Source organism: Meleagris gallopavo, chromosome 6 (assembly GCF_905368555.1).
Source record: "Meleagris gallopavo chromosome 6, MGAL_WU_HG_1.1, whole genome shotgun sequence".
NCBI lineage: Eukaryota > Metazoa > Chordata > Aves > Galliformes > Phasianidae > Meleagris > Meleagris gallopavo.
The window spans coordinates 18,988,723-19,008,509 of NC_139409.1; the positions used below are offsets into that span (position 1 = coordinate 18,988,723).

The window sequence follows — 19,787 nt, forward strand, 5'->3', positions numbered from 1 at the left end:
CACCATTATCATCATTCTCTTTGGTGGCCAGTGAGAAATGTATGAGTTGATTACTACAGATTATTTAAGGACTAAAGGCCTCTTCTCCATATGTTTTCCAGTGGTTCTTCACCTTTTTTTTTTATATGGGAAAAAAAATGCCAGACTCAAAGTCAAAACATGCAACTAACTTATTCAAGTCATCATTTTATCAATTCATTAAATAATTGCTGGTTTTGCCAGTTATTTTACTCTCACAAATATGAGAACTGGTAACAGCAGAAATAAATCAAGTAAGAATTGAACTGTACTTCAAAAAATTAAGTTCTTTTCTGTAGTATCAGTTACAAATTATGCTTCTTTCATCCTTCTTGGTATGTATTAAGATTATCAACAAAACACTGCAAACCCCAAATCTCAAGATCATAGAATAAGCTAACACATACTACTCATATAAATATTCTCCAAATCTTCAGTGTAACTGAATCAACTTGAGCACCATTCTTCTTTCTCCAAAAAATAATTTTGCTGAAAACTACCATCTGAAGAAATGACTCAATGCAACGAAAATTACAGCATCACTAGCAATTAGTGTGTTGGCAACATAATTATGCTATCTCTTACCTCTAAATTCTGTGAAACATTCAGAAAATTTCCTATGTACTGCTATCTAAGTGTTTGCAGAATATAAAAATATTCTAGCATGTCAGATGTTCTATTTACAAAATTACAACATAGGTCCACAGACACTCTCTACTTCAAAAATGCAGCCATTGAAAAATGAGGCCTTGACAGTCAACATTACAGTTTAAGGCCTTTGTAGAAGAAAAGATTTAAGTGTGTTTCTACTGATTTGTGATGGACATATATTATTAAACTAAAATATATATTTTCTAACAAAAATTGTTGATAGGGAACATAGGTGGCAAACAAACTAATTGTAATAAACTTGGTCATTATAAACAAACTCGTGGTTTCACAAGAAAGACAATAAATTTTTCAATTAATTTAACCAAATGAGTCTACTAGCATAATTTGACTGAACTCCTCTGTCTCCCTCTTAATGTCCAAGTAAATATTTTAAAAACCTTCATGAACATTTGATGATGCCTGCTTTGTAGATCATCCTCCATATAAAGTATTTGGAAAATACTCATCTTTACCTCAACAGACAAGATATTAGCAGTACTCGTAGAACTTTTTGATTTCAGGTATTCCAACTCTCCATTTTCTTTCTCAGTAGTTATAAAATGTCCAACAATAAAGCAGTTGATTTGAATATATATTCGGAAATAATATATTTGGAACTAATACCTTTATCCTGCTCCAACACATGATGAATTTGCTTGAACTTAACCTAACAAAAGTTAAAATCTATCTGTTCTAAATTCAGAACAGTATTTGTGGGAAAAAAATTCTGTCATAAAAGCAAAAATAACAACCAAACAAACAAACAAAAAAAAAAACAACCCACCAGTATTCAAGAATTATGTGAAACAGATCATCATTATCAGAATTGTGATAGTGAAAGCTCCTGGTTGCTGATGCTACTGCAAAAACCTCTTGGGAGTTTTTATTCTTTTTGCTGCTCTTTCTCTCTATTAGAATGTATTTCTTATTCAGCAGGATTGCTTAGAGCCTAAGCCTTTAATTATTCTATCACAAGACACTCTCACCATCTCATTAGGTCTCTGCTATAAAACTTCATGGCAAAAAGAAAGAACGAAGGAATTATGTGGATTGTTAAGAGCCCTATCATTACTTAAACTTGATGGTGGCATTAACCCTTAAACTACCCAAAGCAGTCTTGCAGGGCAATGCAATTGCACAGGAAATAAGAAAAATAGAACTAAAGGTAACGTAAGTTTTAACAGATGAGGTGCCTGATCCTGTAAACTGAAGGGCTTGTGACCTACTTACCAGATGATGGAGGCGTCGATTTTCTGGAGCTAGGAACTATGTCACCCAGACTGGATGAAGAGTTTCCTCCTGATTTACTGCAGTAAAGCAACAAAGTAGTTTGAAGTTTCACAGCTTTTTGAGTATTCACACTACCTTCTTTATTTCTTTCTAAATTAGCTGCTAGCTCAGAGCAAACAGTATTTCTGACAGTAGCATAAATTATATATCTTACACAAAATCAATGCACACTTTGAACACTGAGGATGTGCAAACACCAATCATGCTCCGTGCTCTGCAGGTTCATTCTGTTGCATATGCATTTATGGCCTTATGTCCTTATTGTGATCTAGCTGTTAATGGCATTAATATAATTACTAGTATTATCGCTTATTATTATGATTAATTCTCATACCAGTGAGCATACATACTTTCTTTAACAGAATAGTTATTAATTATGCCCTAGTGAAACTAATAGTGGGCTCACCTAAAACAGTTTCAATTTACGTAAAAGTTTGTTTGTTATTTTGGTACAAACTTACTAAAAATAAGTGCGTCAAAGGAAGTTACAAACTGTCTAAGATTAAGTCAAGTTCTCTTTGTGAAAGCCTATTCAAGCTGTGCATATGAAACAATATTTTTGTAAGTTTATTTCAATTTCTCTAATGAGAAAGACACAAAAATGAGTGTAAGAAATGCTATATTCTTTTTAAAATAACAAATGTGACAGTACTACTTGATACTTTCCCCATCTTAAAATATTAATAATCACTAAGTAAATTCATTTGTAGTGTACATAAGTGTGAAGTTCTAGAGAATGAAAGCTTTTACACTCTGGGAAGAGAACTAAACACTGGATCAGACTTGGCTTTAACAGAAACGGTAGGAGCAGAGCGAGGAACATGACTTCCTCCTGCTAAGGACAGGGCACTCATAGAAAAAGCATTTCACAGCCAGTGATCATGGATGAGCAGTGCAGCATCCTGTTTCCCTTCTTACCTAAACATGCTCTTCAAATACTGCTGCCATTCTCATTGGAATAGAAAGCCTTTCTGACTTCCCAAATGTTTCCCAGCTGTTCCTCCATTACCAGCTCCATGCCATTTAGACATACTACAAATATTTCTATTTCCTACAATGGCATTTGTTTCTACATGTGTTACTATTTGATGGAAAACTACTGCATTAAGAATTCCATATTAAAGATCATATTATTACTGTCTTGCAGTATTGTACAAAATGTTTATATATTGAATCTTTATTTCTGTATTATGATGGCTGCAGTCAGAAACAATGAATGACAATACTTTCTTTAATTTCTGAAATCAACTTTAGTAAATGTAACTGTGAAAAAAGTAACAAATAATGTAACATCTAGGGGGACTGATTTTTGTGCTTGCGCTCAGTAGATTTACTAACTCCTTCATCAGTCATCACAGACCACCAATCTAAGTATCTGCATTCCCTCTGTAATTGCAGTGACATTATTAATTGTATAAATAAATATATATTTTTCATTGATTCAACATTCTTTAACTGTCAAGCATAAGAATTAAAGAGATGTATAGCATGCACAATCTTAATTTCCAAATTAACTGTTAGAGGCAGCACTACTATTTTTAGTGACTTCTTATTACCTGGAGTAGAATTTCCCTTGCTTTGCCTTCTGTTCATGCTGCAGCCTCATGTTTTCTAGTTTGACTGGGCTTGGTATGAATCCTATTTCACAGCCTTCTTTTACCAACCGTCCTATCCACCAGTCATTGTTAAATTTCTAGACAATGAAAAGAAAAAAATATCTTGTACTATGAAATTACTGTATTTGTGATCATTTTGTTAATATTTTTTGACTTGCAGCTAAGCCATTTTATGTAATTCTTCCCTGCAGTTAATCATTGTACTATGTTATTATGGCAATGAAGAATAGCAGTAATGTTCAGAAATGCATAAAAATAATTATACCTTGCAAATTATTAAAATGCTACAGTACTTAAGCAGAAACTTTCCCTCTCAAAACATCATGATTCTCCCTGGCTGTTATACCCTCCCATTTCACCATTTTAATTTCTGCTTTGCAGCCTCTGCTCTTCATACATGCTTTTGCTCTATCTTGACGTTTCTCCTCACTGGACGCCAGAGATTTCTTCTGATCTGCTCTTATTCACTGCAACAATTTTTACACCTCTATAATAATCTTTTTTTTCTTATTCTATTAAACCGAGTTCCCTATTTAGAATAAAAATACCACATCTCAAACTCCCCTGCTTCTCTGAACTCACTAATATCTTATGAAATACAACTACATTCCACTTCCCATATGTCCTCTACCTATAGTTCATGTGATCTGTATCTTAAGCAGAAAGTGATAAATCCACAAGGAATGGACATCTGAACAGTAAGGAAATTTGCCCTTCTAAAACTGAAGTTATGAAAATAGCTATTATAGTACATATTTAATAATTAACAATAATAATTATCAAGTGCATAGTTAGGTGTAAAACATATTAAATGTGTGGGCCCACATGAAATAGAAATATTTTTACTAAGTACATGATGTTGGTGGATCAACAATATAAAACCTGGTAGAAATGCTGTGATGCCTGAAGAAAATTTTATGATTTTAACAAAAAATAAAGGTTAAGATAAGTACAATTTTAAGGTCATAAAATATAACTGGCAGTATAATATATTATTCATTCAATGGGATGCTTTAATGAGTGCTTTGATAGGAAGCTACACTAGAAGAACAATTTATCAAAGCTGTATTGGTTCAAACATCTTATTAAAACTGTAAACTTTCACTGAAAAATTCTAATTAAAGATAAGCACGAGCATTTCAAATATGTAGGACAAGACACATGGAGGAAGACCAGTCATTAAATCATGAAAGGCTGCCATTAAATAGATGTGCGCTGTGTTCTACATGAAGTCTGCAAAAGTAGTATCATGTAGTTTGCTAAATGGAAGAGTTATATAATTAAAAAAAATCATTACATTTAAATCTGAACAGACAGTATTATTTTATCCTGTGCCATAGTGCAACAAAGCACTACTCAACAAAATCAATTTTAATATACTTAGTAGAAATATTTAATCCATGTGAATTTTTTCTTGCAAAAATAAACACATGAGGAATTCTCTCCTGTAAAGTCTGAAAGCTAAGTGTTTTGCTGGTAAATGAAAAAGAGGATAAGGTAGTTTTATGAGAAAATAGTACTGTACATATAATCATAGAATCATAGAACTACTTGTGTTGGAAGGGACATCAAAGATTACCTAGTTCCAATCCCCTGAATACATAATACTTCTCAATTTTAAAAAGCAATAGTGGAAATCTTCGTAGCGATTAGTGATATGTCCAGCTCTCAAGCTGCTGGCTGAGGTGAAGAGTTCTCTGTAAGGACACCTGTGCTTGAAGAGTCAGGTGAAACACAAAGAGGAATTAAATGCAAAGCAAAATTATGGCCATGCATTTAAGTCCTGAAAGATTCAGGGAAGTCTGTGATGCAGTAGAAGGAATCTGTCATCTGTACATGTACTAAGTGTTAATAAATCTAACTTAATAATAAAAACAAATTTCCCTCACATAGAATCAGTGCAGTCTTTTTCATCACTGTCCATGTAGATTTTGAATTTAAGTTTTCCTTGCTTGAGTCCTCTCAGCAGTACAAACTGGAGGGCTGAGTGAAGGAGCAGTATGCAGTGGATTACAGAGTCCTGGAGAGAGAGCAGGCCAGGGCCACAGCCACAACAGGAGACAGGCAGGACAGGAAGGATATAGCTCAGGACCTGCCTGAGAAGGTTTGGTCTGCCCAGCAGCAGCTGCTGCCAGATGTGGGAGCAGCAAGGCCACTGAGATCCCAACTCTTATCTGCAGCCCTGCTCCATTCCACCGCAGCTGGATGGTCAGCTTTACTGAGTGGCTCAGAGAGCAAAACAGTTTTGCAATTAGAGACCTTGTTGTATGACACCTCAGGCTGCAAAAAGAACTGCATTTTAATCTTGTTTTCATTACTCCCTGCTACATGCATCCACAGACAATATAATAGCTCAGCTGAGCTAAGCTTCTTTTCAAGACATTTCTGAAGATTCAGTAAAGTTTGGACAATTCTTTCTTTCTCGTTATTTCCTATGTGTTTTGACACTTGAGGCTAAGTTCAGCTATGATGAAAAAGCATAAATTCTATCAGACAAAAAAATACTTAACGCTGTTTCTAGTCCCTGGAAGCAGAGGAAAGACTCAATGTGAAGTCTGAGGTTGCCAGATAATTTGAAATACAAATGGAATAGGTAATCATACAAAATCATTTAATCTAACCAAACTGAGACATGCTTGTCCAAACACACTGAAACCTGATAGGTTGTTTTTTTTTTCCAAAGACTCTGTGCCAACTCATCCCTACTTTTGTCACAAGAGAGAGCAGAGCAATTCTTCTGCAGTATCACCAGACTTGAAAGACATTTTCTTCACTATATACAAATTATCCCTTTTTTAATGTATTTCGTATATACAGAAAATGCTGATCACTAGTCATCAAGGCAAAGGTATTAAAAGTCTAATTCTTGTGTTTCCTTGCTCTTTGTCCATTTGTATTTCTACTTGTGTATTAGGGAAAACTTGCTTCCTCTGCAAAACACCTCCACTAGCAGAAAACATGCATCATCAATTGTAACAACTGAGAGACTTTTCCAAACAGTATTAAAAAGCCAGATAATCTAAAATGGATGAAAGATACACTGCAAAAAGAGAATATGATCAGAAGTTGAGAAATCTCATAAAATCAAGAAACAATTCAGAATAGAGCAGTGGGGTGCTTTGAACCTTAAAGAGGGTCTCTGCTTACTACTTATTTTTGCTTACTTCTTTAACGTGAAGAAAATCTTTAGCTTCAAATGAGATGGCCATGCCTGGGACTGGAACATCATCATCATGAGCTGCACTATAACCAACATTTGTCCGAACTGCAAATGCAACAGGTTTTGTCTGCAATGAGAAGATAAAAAGCATGAGGATTACCCTTACAAACACGTGCATTTATACAAATGTACATACAGAGAATGGATTCTGTAAGACGTCTTTTTAAATGGTAAAAATGAAAAAGAACTCTTAGCTGTAACACAATTATCTTGTGTAAAAGACAACCAACTGTTACTGATCTAGGCATGCCAAGAAGAAAAAAAGTAGTCATGTGGGCACTGAACTCACTGATATTTTTAAGGAAGATACTTGATAAAAGCTAACACTAATTATTTTTTTTCAATATTCAACAAAACCCCACAACTTACCTGAATTTAAAAATTGCAGACGAACACAGTTAATGCTTTATGTGCTATTATTCGTTTCAATACAGAAAATGTGGATATGAGCAAGCATTAAATTGTCAAATCTCCTAAATACTACTTCCCCACTGAAGAACACAGAATAAAACAGATCATTCATTGTTAGGAAGAATGAATTCTCTGTAAAACATAGCAAACTATCGTAGAACTGCATCTCAGAACAAGAATGGAAATATTAAGAAACAATCTTTGCCAAACAATAATAGAGAAGATAACACGCCTGCTTATTCTTTCTCCACAGTTTTCTACCAAATACTGAAAAAAAAACACTCAGCAGGGTATTGCGTCTTACTTCTGATATTATCAGTGGATGAAAGACTTCAGACTGACTAAAGACTATAAAATCTCTGCTGTATTGCAACCAACAGACAGCTGTAGCAAGCTCATGTCCTTGACATACTTAGAAGTAATCTAAAATTTCCTATTAGAGGGCAACTTCTTACTACTAAAAAAAAAGAGAAAACAGAAACTACTCTAAAAACATCTGAACATGAAAGTTATGCAGCAGGCAAAAATATCTTCTTTCAATTCCTGCTCTTGAAAAATTAATGTGAAAATGTGAATAGAAAACAAAGCGGAACATTTAACTTCACACATTCACAGACACAGTTACACCCCATTTTAGATATTTGTCATACTGGTTGAAAGGGAAACTGAATTACCACATGATTAAACAACAATAATTAATCTAACTACATATTTAAAATTAATTAATTTGTAAAACTTTAATGCTGTCCTTTTTACATGGCTAAATAATTCTGAGAGTTCCAACAAAACGTTCAAATTAAGTATGCTTTATTTTCTTGAACTGCTGTCCAGAAGTAAAGTAATCTGAGTATGCTACGTAAGTCATTACTTTCCTGCAGAACTCAAAGGAGAAATAGCATCTTACATCAAATACATATACATATATATTATTTTTACCATAAGTACCTGTATATTTTAGAACATACCTAGCATTTGCTTACATATTCTACACTTCTAAAATTAGTTTTGGTCAAAAGTTAAGCACTTCTTGTTCATTCTTTAAATCAGCAATAAAGTGTGATGGCAGTGTAGCCCTCAGTTAACCCATAGGACTACAAGGACAGAAGCTCCCAGATGGTAAACTTGAACATTTTCTTTCTCCTATAAAGAATAACGTACGCATCTTCAGAATGAAGATTTCTAAATTCTCTTCCTTCTTTTTTTTTTTTTTTCCCCTGGAAGAACAACTGCATTCAACAGATGGAATATGGAATAACCTGGATCTCATTTCTTCCTGTTGATTCATGAGTTATATTTATTTTATATATCTTTGTACAAACTCTTATTTACTAAGTCAATAATATTTACAGTTTTATTCCTACTCAGCCACTTGCTTACTTATACTTACACTCTACCTTACTCCTGTTTTATGACTAACTTGCATTCAGTGCCTTCAAAAGCTTTTGCACAGCATCTATCGCTAACTTGCATTCACGAAATATTGCATCCTGAAAATTACAACTGCTTTTTCTAGTAACATACTTAAAACATGACAGAACCCTCTTTTTCCTATAACTCATTTCAGATTAGTTATACTGTGCTGTTAACCCAGTGGATGCAGCCTCTGGAGATCCTTGCCAACTAGGCAAAATTTCTGACACAGAAATTGCTCAGAGAACAGGTCATCTCCCTCATGGCCACTAATTTTGGGAATGCTGCTCAATAATCAAGTTATCTCTACTCCCTGGATTCAGTGCTCTCAAAGCCACTTGCATTTCCACCTGAGGCTGCCCTGCATAAAGCAGTGACCCTACAGATGAAAAGGTATGAGTGGGACTTAAAGCTGCCTTTACTTCTTAGCAGTAGGTGATGAGAATCTAGAGTTTGGGATCCATCTCGTTTCTCACTTTATTGAATCACTTCCAGTAAATAGGTATGCTTCACTGACAGTAACTTAAATGAAATCAGAATGCTGATCAGAATGTATCTTTTATGAAGCCAATGTCAGCTAAGTTCAGAACTAACTCAGAAAACATTGTTAGTTATCATTTTGTTGAAGTGGTTGTCAATATTGGCATCTATATTCAGAGAACTCGTATCCAAGTCAGCTTCTTCCATTGCTGTTTTAGCATAATGTTGAGTGCCATTCATTGTACCCACTTTTCACAGATGCCTGTAAATTTAGCCTGAAAGGTACTACCTTTCTCTGAGGTAATGAATACAACGGGTCTTTCTTGAAATACTGCCAGGTTTGCGCTCATGAAAATTTAAAATAACACACAAGTTTTTCAGCTAAGGAAAGTCAATACCACTCTTGAACTTTTCCTTAGTTGTCTTAGTAAATATGCCAAATGATGACCTACATTTGGCACTGTTTGTGCAAGCTGTCCCACAGATACTGTTTGTGCCATAAGCAAAGTTAATACAGAACATAGGACAATGATCAATACTAATGTGACAGCCTGATAGCTGCAGTCTTAAAATATGTCACTTTGTTTTGTCCTGCTCATGGTTTAGAGTCAAACATATAACGAAAAAGTACTGCAAAATCCAGGTTATGGGATTATAAATTTTTATAAGAAACTCTTGATTATTTTGAAGAAGTTTGCAATGTTATGAAAGATATGGGGGTACAGAAACTACCCAAGTAAAAAATGGAAAAATAAAAATAACAAAAGAACTTTCACTTTTCAATTCCTATTTTGGTATTTCAATCTATTATGCTGTTACACAAGAAACAAAAATCAAAACCACCTGAGTACACAAACAATCCACAAATTTACATTCTAAACACTGAGTATTGTTGGAGTCACTTTACAAGTAAGTAATTGCCCAGTGTCTAAAAATAGCATCTGCTCAGCAATCTCATTGTTTAAGAAATGTCAACACTTGACAGACATCCCAAAGGAAAGTCAGAGTGAACCTGCCGACATTACAAGCAGTGATCAATAGCACCATTTCCCAGCAAAGACTCAACTTTCATTTATTGGCGTGGGTGTATGGATCAGACCAGGCTGGTAGCAAGACAGAAGCACAGAATAATTTAAGTAGGAGAGGGCCTCCAGATTTGTTATTCCAGCTCCCAGGTCTCAGCAGATCAGCTCAGAGCAGGCAGCTCAGGGCTGTGTCCAAGGATGTAAAGATGGACCACAAATACTGGATTTTATGCAGCAATACAAAGAAAATGAATTATAGAATGGCTTGGATTGGAAGGGACCTCAAGGATCATCAAGCTCCAAACCCCCTGCCATGGGCAGGGTCACCAAAAGTCAAGTAGTATTACAAGTGGAAACCACCATTTTCCTATTATAATTTAAGTGGTTTAAAAGGAGTATTTTTTTAAGCGCTACATGTGTATTTGCAGTGAGGTGGAGAAGGACATATATTATTTCAGGTTAAGAAAGCAACCACAGTACTTTACTACTGAAGAGAGCATAACTGTGCAATGCCTGAGGCTTAAGTCTCAGACCTGTGTCCCCCAGAGCAAGGTGCAGCACTCAGCACCTCCAGCAAAGTGACTGAGATGAAAAATAAAATTACTCTGTAAAACCAAAATACAATAAAACTGTAGTTAATGAGCAGCAGCCTGAGTACAGCTACTGTATAACAAGATTCAAACTTCTCTGAATCATGAAAGCTTTTGATATGATGGATCTGTCCTCAGGGACTTTGGAGACAAGTAGACAGCCAGAACATTTAGTTCTGGAGCCAAACTTCCTAATTTCTCAGTGTCCAAGTCGGTAATTGGATCTGAGTGGATTTTACCATGTGTTTTCAGAACTGAGGCAACGTGAGTTATGGGTAGCTGTTAGCAGTGCTTGCACTGCTGCCTCTGAAGGCCCGACTTACCAATTTCTCACATAGGAATTTGTGCTCTCTCACAAGAGAACAGCCAGAGTGCAGCAGTCCCATGGCACAAGCCTCTGTCACCAACAGCCTTCTCTGCTCTCCAAGCAGGCTGAAAGGGAACGCCATGCAAACTGACCTTTTCAAGTTTAAGGATGATTTTCCTTAGGATCAAGGCCAACTAGCAAAACTCAATGAGAAAAGCTATGAATCCTTCCAGTTACTTAGCTTCTTTGTTATAGTAAGGCTCACATTTAGTGTTAAAGAGGGTGAAATTTAACACATCCAACTGGTACAAAAGAGAGTCTTAACAATAGATATACTTAAAAGAACTTTTTTTTTTTTTTTTTTTTTAATGTCCTCACACTCTCTTGAGATACTTTGGTTACTATTTTAGCTCATCTTCACACATAGCTAGAAAGTCATGCTTCTTACTTCCTTTTACGAAATTATATCTGAATAGAGTCACCGATGTCGGTTTACATTCAGCTCAGGAGGCAGCAAAGACTGAAATAGCTTTCATGACGCACACGGAGCTTTTTCATATGAGTAAGGTCTTTTTTTTATTAGAGCATACTGCCATCAGTCAAAACTCAGCGATGGCATGGTGATGTTTGCATGCAAGTGAGCCAGGAAGGTGGATCTGCTGCACTCACTTGGGGAACTGATGGGAACAATTGGAACAGCACAGCTGAAGAAAGAAGTCTGTTTGTGCTTACTGAAAACATGCTTATTCTGGCAGCAAAATCCAGAAGATGAAAGCTGTCATTTGCAATATAAATACTGTGCTGGGATTTCATATTCTTTATTCAATGTCACCAGTGAGGACATTTTATGCTTATGAGACAGCATTTTAGTAGTCTCAGCTTTTTGGCTAGGTTCTTTTAGAGAAATCATCTGCAGTAACATTTTCAGGCTATTCACAAACAGAAGATTCTCCAGGAAAAGCATAAATCCATGACACAGCAAACTAAAGCAAACACTAAATAAGCCAGTAACACAGTGGTTGATTAAAAATGAAGATATTATTATCAAAACGTCTGAAAAAGGTATAGCATGGAAAACGTTTCTTAATTCAGTATAACATCTGCAAGTTTTACTGCTTGTTCCAATTCTTAAATAATTTCTCACTTCATATTCTTCAGCTGGATCAGAAGCTCTATATGACTACTGGATCCAAAGGTTAATGCTATTAAAATACTTTATTTCTAAATGGTATGTTAAGCATCCATTTTTAAGAAACTATGCTAAAAAATGATTTTTTTTTTTTTTTTTGTTAGAAACATACATTACAAAACAAGACTGAGCTATTTACAGAAGTTATATATGTTTCAGGAAGACATTCTAGAGTTTGAGAAGTCAAATGTCATAATAGTCCTTAACTAATACACTGAACAAAAAGGAAAGTTATTTCAGAACATGGTAAACTCCACATCTCACTGAGCGTGCTTTTCAAATGGCTACATTTTATAGGAATAGCGTATGTTATCCAACTCATCAACTGAGTAAGTACAATCTTAAATCTTGCATTGAGATACTTATCATACATGAATTTAAATGGAATATCAACTCTTAATCTCCCTTACAGCCTAGAAACAGATTACAGATCATAGATACAGAAATTATAATAAGACACATACTTTTAAAGTTGTGTTGAAGGAATGTTTTTTAAAGTTGAATGTTAAACTTGAGAAAAGCCAAATTAGAAGTACCTTTTAACTTAGATGAGCAGCGGTATCTTCAACTTAGTCCTCACTACGTGCATTATTATGGTACTACCATTAACTTCATAGTCATATGTTGTCCTCTGTCCCAGCATAGCTTATTTAGAAAATCACAGACTCATTAATATTGGGAAGATGACTAAGATCATCTAGTGCAACCATCAACCCACCTCCACCTTGCCCACTAACCACGTCACTCAATGCAAATCTATGCAATATCTACCCTTTTCCTGAAAACTACCAGGGACAGTGACTCCACCACTTCCCTGAGCAGCCTATTCCACTCTTTCAGAGAAGAAATTTTTCCTGACATCCAATTTAAACCTCCGCTGGTGTAACTTAAAGTTCTTGTGCTACTGCTAGTTAGCATGCAGGACAGTTCTCTCACTGGAATAGAGAGCTCAAGAATGTATGAAACACAAGGAGCAATCTATGCCAACTTATAATACTGTAAGGGACTAAATTTGGCCAAAGATTTAGGCTTATCTCCCTCAACGAAGAGAGATAAGCAGTCTATAAGAAGTGGTCTCTCTTTTTAAACGACATGGATCACTTTGTGCTTCCCTCTCCATAAGTAGGGAAGTAAGGCACCAGTCCTTGGCTCTCCTGGCACTTCAAATCCTTTCTGCTCAATACTACAAATAAAAGGTTTCTTGAATCCAACACTCAGCATTAATGAAACTTCTGTTCTCAATCTGTAACTTCCCTGTCCAGCTGCAATACTATAAAGATAAATCAACACGGCATTCAAATAGCTACTGTATGAGGTGCCCCCTCTCCCCAAAAAAATATCATTAGAGAAATCCAAACTTCTCTGTTCTTAATATGCAATAAATACAACACTGAGCCACAAAAAGAAAGAAAACAGAAAGGAAAAATAAAGAATAATCAACAATTGGTTCTTAAATATGATCACACTACATAGTAAATACTAGAGCGTTATGCATGCACACAAAGAATAAAGTTAACTTTTGGGACAAGGAGTTGCCCTCTATGCTAGGGAATGGATAGATTGTGAAGAGTTAACCTTAAGAAACAGCCATGATCAGGTTTAGAGCTTGTAGTTTAAATTAGGAATTAAATAATCTTAAAGGTCCCTTCCAACCCAAACCACTTTATAATATGATATAAAACCAACACAGCTAAGCAAGGACCTGACAGTCGTATTGAGGGAACCCAAACTATTCTATAATTTCATGATAAGTTACCATTGATAAATTTCATTTCCTAGTTTGGAGCACCAGATACTGCATAGTTAGGGTCTTTTGTGTGTTTTTGTTTTGTTTTTTTTTCTCCCCATCTAGTGTAAGTGCAGTTTTTTGTGTTTAAATAAAACAAACAACATCCCTTAAAAAATAGATCACACTGACATTTGTATATATCCATAGGACAACTAAAATCTTTATACTCTTCATATTCATTGCCAAAGTTTCCTTGCAACTTCAACTGCAGAATTAACAGATCGCAAATTGTTTACTGCTCTGTAAGAGGAATGAAACTAGACAAAGTTGAGGCCTGCTTTGGCTGTGCTCTTCTCAAATATTTGCTGAAAGCAGAATAACTGTAACACTTGCTATTTAAAGCAAAATTAACCCCAAACACATAGTTTTACATGATCTATTTAAAAATACATATATCCAGCTGAAGTCAACATGAAGCATGTAAAATGTTAGGTCAGTTATCTTAATTTTGGCAGAATAACAAATAAAAGAAAAACAGATTCTGTCAGCAAGTTTATCTGCTGTAAACCTCCAGCATCTATTACAATCCTCCTCTCACTCTTCAGGAGAGACTCTTGGCCTTGGATATCCAGCATGGCCATGGCTGTGGCCTTACACACCTGGCAGATGCGTGAATGTTCAGTTACTTTTCTCTTTGCACAAAAAAGCTGCAGGAAGATGGGCAGTAGTAGAACTGCTGGTGCACTGCATTTCTGCCTCTTTATAGAGAGAGTCAAGGCTGTGGCTGTATGTTCCAGTGATCCCTTTCCACCAGAAAGATTGCCTGGAGGTGGACAATTCGGTTAGAGCAGCATTAAGGCTTCTCTGACATTAGCCAGACACTAGCGAGACACTTACAGGAGAAAAGCCAGCATAAAAGTGGCCAAAAGCCAGGGTTTGGACCATTTGTCATCTGAGCTGTGCCAAGAGCAGCCCCTGTCAGGGCCGAAAGGTGTATGGGAGTTCTCATCCCATTCCTGTCCAAAAATGCTCCCTTAGAGTAACATGCCAGAAGTTAAATTACTTGATTTTGGTATTTCCTAATGTACTTATTTACTTTTCCTTAAAACATCTAATTTGAATTCCTTGCTCCGAGCACAAGATAAAACAGGTTTCCTGGTGGGTGTATGAGATCCAAGAGTGAAGCGCGGTGATGACGCTATCCTTGCAGAATATATCATACAGCTGGTGCACAGCCAGTCATCAAACCAGCAGATGAAACACTAGCTGGCAATAAACCTTTGTCTTATTATAGCCATAGAACAGCTAAGGTTTTATTCCAGATTGTATGCAACAAGAGTTATTACAAAAATGCTAAATAGTGACAAGGAACTGCATTATTCGTAAGGGAAAAAAAAAAAAAAGACTGCACCAAAATGGAAAGTGGCAGGAACGAGTCTGATTTGCGTTTCTAGAAATGTTTAATTTACACCTTTCTGTGCTCAGTGCTTTTTCTGCGCGTATGCTGGGAAGAAGCTCCTCAGACTCAACCAAAGCAAGCGCAGAGATTGCAGTCTTCCCCAGGAATCAGCCCAAGTAAGACACCACTCTGTACCATACAGTTACTTATATAGGCACAGCTGCTTTTTCCAAAGACAGCAGATATTACACAATATCACCACCTTATGTACTGGGGAGGACCGAAAGGAGTGTCCTGAAGACCCATCAGGAGCACCTGAAAACCCTATCAGTTCTTTTCCCAGCTGGCTGATGGCTCTTTCCCTTTATCTCACCCTTACTTATATTTCCCCCTCTCCCTATCTCATGGCCTTGTTGTTTTTTGTTTGTTTGTTTGTTTCATGTTTCTTTTTTCCCCACCACAATGTACCTTTTTCTATAAAGAGTTGATTTGTATCATCAGCTGTGGCTGAATCTGGTGATGGAGCTTTGTGTATGTAAGCCTGGCTCAACACCCTTTGCACAACAGTGCCACTTACCTGTAATGCAAAGAATTAGTGAACAGCAGCAAGTTCCCTTTTACTAATGAAAAACTAAAGCCCTGCATACTTGTAAGCTTGAAAAAGAACACTTCAAGAATTCTGTATTTTCTCTCTAGTATAAAAATTACATAAAAACCATGGCTATACTCCAAGAAGATCTGCAGTCCTTTCTGAATTGCTGGTAATCAACCAGAAGGTTGCAAACGGCCACAATTGCATAATTCAAGTGCATAAATGGATTCTGAGGGTGCAAGGAAGCAGATGGTAGAATTCTGTTTTTTACTTACATGTTTATTTTAAATGAATTTTATTAATAGCAATATTGTATTTCTCAATGTACTTAAAGAAATTAAGAGACTGTAGTCAAGCTTAGAAGTAGGATATTAATCCAGTCTATTTTTGTGAATAAAAACTGTTTGTGATGGAATGGAGAAAGGAGATACAAAAAAGGAAAAGAAAAAAAAAAGGTATTATTTAAATATAGTTTAATCTTGTTTTACATTTGTATCTCTTTTCAAGAAACAAGTATTCACACCAGACTATTTAAATTTATTGATTGCTATCAAATGCAAGATTTCTAAGTGTTTACTGTTATGGCTTTGTTCATTTTTCAGTCAGACCCTGGAAGACAAATTACAGACTACCAGCTCACTTCTAAAATGAATCCTTATCTGCACAATGGGAATAAAATCTACTTAAAATGAACAAATATAAATGCAACATTAACCTTATACAGCTTTGCAATTTCCATAGTTTTAATACATCGCTACTCTGAATTCTAAAATATTCAATGTAAAATAACAGCTGTTGAATATAGTCTATCATGATGGTTTTACATGAAGCAATGCACATTGCGTACCTAATAAAGCAGCATCCTTTCATTTCTTGAGGATTCAAGACAACTAACTTATCTGTTTATACAACACTAAACAATTTGAATACATTTCATGTTGTCACTTTGCAATGTCACCCGTGTAGGATGTTAAATGAAATGGAATTCCACTATCTAACAGAAACTGTTTTAATTAACAAGACAGTTTTCTGACTATAATTCGCATAATCCAAATTTACATGAAGGGAAAAGAATTTCTGGAAAAGAAAGATGTTGCTTGGCATAACAAACATGTCGGACCTCAATGAGGGCTCAGAATGCAGTGTGAGATAGCCCATTTTAAGTCTTTGATTTAAACATAAAATGGAAAAAATAATAAAAAAGAAAAAAGTAACAGAAGAAATGGAAGGGATACTATGCTTTAACATGTTTGGAGAAGGAAGTGATTGGTGAGGATTTTATAATTACATATCATATATGCAATAGAAATGTCTTAATGGCATACTTGAACTATGTATGCATTTACTGAGAATGGAACTGGCAAAGAACATTAAAGGGGAAAGAAAGAAATAACAATTCTCATGAAATTAAGAAACTCACCAAAAGTGAAGAAAGAATGATAACAAAGGAACAAATGCAACGATCTCCGGGAAAGCAGATATTAATATAGTTCCAGTATATTCTCAAGTATAACATCTTCCCGTGGGAAGCAGTTCTCAGGGAAAAAAATTAGTTCAAGAAAGTGACAGGTCCTCACTGAAATAATATTAAGGTCAGAAGCACAAACTAACCTATATGAAAAGATGGCAAGTACATAACCTGAAATTTAGGGAAGATGCTAGAGGGAAAACTAACATGAATATAAAAGAAGCAACAAACAAGCTAAAAGAAGCAGCATAAAATTATATACAATCAGTTGGGAACATTGAAACATTTTTCCTCTTGCTTGTTAAGTGTATTATTAGTAAAAAAAAAAAGATCAAGAAAAGTTCTCACTCAAAGGAGAAAGACTAAAACTCTGTGTTCCCGACAAAGCAGAAATGCAGTGTATTTCTGGTTCAGTCTTCAATTTTTAAAAAGTTCTCTAGTTCTACATATTTAATGATGAAAAAAAGAAAAAAAAATGTCCTGCTGGAAAATGAATAAAAACTAAGGGTAGAGGAAGAAAAGCACACAAAGACAGAGGTTTAATAAAAGTCAAGTTTCAGCTTGCGCAATTTTTGAGCCACAGGAGTAGGGAAAAAGGGCTACCTCACATACACAAGAGCAGTCTGGTCAACTTTAGCTCAAGAAAAAAATCTTATAAAGAGAAAGCTAGAAGATAATATAGAAAACATCTGTAACAAAATACGTCACAGTCAGCAAGGATTCTCTCTCTGCTGTGATGTTATGAACTTTGCTCCCCTAACTGTTTCAGTGAGCGAGCTCTAAAAGTGCTTAAGAAGGAGACTGCTCGATGGATTGGAAAAGCTGATGGTAGGTGGCTATCAAACATGGAAAATGGATTAATTGATTTTCTCCAGCTTTGTCTCCTTTGTTCATGTCTAGTCAGTATTTTCATTAACTGTTTGGATTACAGGATGCAGAATATCCTTAAATTTACCAGTGATAGCATCCCAGTAGGAACAAATAAAGCAAAACAAAAAGCAGAAGAAATGATAAAAATTTGTAATTTCTAAGCAGGAAGAATTACTCAAATGAAAATAGGCCACAACTGAATTAGGATCACCAATGTCATTTTGGAGCTGCAAACTTGGCAGTCAGCAGCTCCAAAGTACTTAACTGATCCTAACAACATAATCTAAGGACAGGATCACAAGTCAGAGATGTATGAAAGGCAGTGCCCTTCAATGGATGAACAGGAAAGAACACAGCCTAAAAGGCATGAAAACATTCTTTCATGTGAGTTGAGAATGGCAAGGTCATTGATCAGCTTGTCTGGGGTGCTGCAAGAAGGTGCAGGAAGAGCAGAAGTGGTTTGGCCAAAAACAGTAATGATGATCAGACTTGTAGTAAACAGCAGGGAACATATTTATTTTCTAACTGCCAGAGATTTTAAGAATGAGTTACAAAAATACATATTTATGTACAACATTTATGTACAACAATTATTTATGTACAACTCACCTGAATTTATGTAAACAGATATCTGTAAACCAAAAATACCACAACAATAAAGAGTACTCGAACAACCAGGCAATGGACAGTAGGAAGTTAATAGTCACAAAATACTCCGGCTTTCTCTGTATTGCTGCTTTTTCCTGAGTCAAACACATGCTCAATTTCATGGAGTTAAGAGCAAAGCTAATCTCTCTTGCATATCTCATACTCTTGTTTTATTGGAGTAGAGATAACAGAGGTATTACTAGTGATTTTGTAGTGATTTTTTAGTTATTTATTTTTATGTTAGTCTCCACAGCAAATAGACAAACTCTCTATGCATATACTGGGTTGGTTGAGTATCTATTTCTAGCAGTCAACAATCTTGTGTTTGTATGTAGTATTTAAGTGCTATACTCAAAAATTCATAAAAGCATTCATATGCAGTTTGCAATGGCTATACACAGGCACAGAGGAAGCCTAAATAATGTAAGATCAAAAGTGACAGAAAGAAAGAATTTATTCTTGGATCCCAAAAGAGACCAGATGGGGTTTGTAGCAAGCCAGAAAGTTACTGACTTCTTGGGCAGAAAATAATCCCTACAGAAAGGACCAACCCTACTCAGGGAAAAGTCATCTTCTTCATTTCAAGTTTTCTGAGTTCCATGAAGTTCATTGCTCTAGTTTTAAGTACATAAGGAAGTTCTGAACAGATCTCAGGCATTCTGAAAAATGAGAATGGATTTTGTTTCATTCCTGGCACCTGACCATGAAAAATCATGCTTGAAAAATCTGATATCCTTCTATAATGTCATGACTGACTGGGCAGGTGAGGCAAGAACAGTGGATGTTGGCTACCTTGACTTCTGCAAGGCTTTTGACACTGTTTCCATAAAATCCTTGTAAGCAAGTTTAGGAAGTGTGGGATGAACAAGTGGGC

At 35.6% G+C, this 19,787-nt stretch overlaps 1 protein-coding gene across 5 annotated transcripts in view; it reads right to left on the reverse strand.

The window, feature by feature from the left end:
* CACNB2 (calcium voltage-gated channel auxiliary subunit beta 2) overlaps positions 1-19,787 on the reverse strand; it is a 222,020-nt gene that overhangs the window by 27,739 nt on the left and 174,494 nt on the right. For all 5 annotated transcript variants that reach the window (XM_085227307.1, XM_085227305.1, XM_085227304.1 and 2 more), the window contains 3 exons: positions 6,740-6,862; positions 3,516-3,652; positions 1,900-1,976 (listed from right to left, as the gene is read on the reverse strand). In XM_085227307.1, coding sequence (XP_085083433.1) covers positions 1,900-1,976; positions 3,516-3,652; positions 6,740-6,862 — 337 coding nt within the window. The remainder of the gene's footprint in view (positions 1-1,899; positions 1,977-3,515; positions 3,653-6,739; positions 6,863-19,787) is intronic.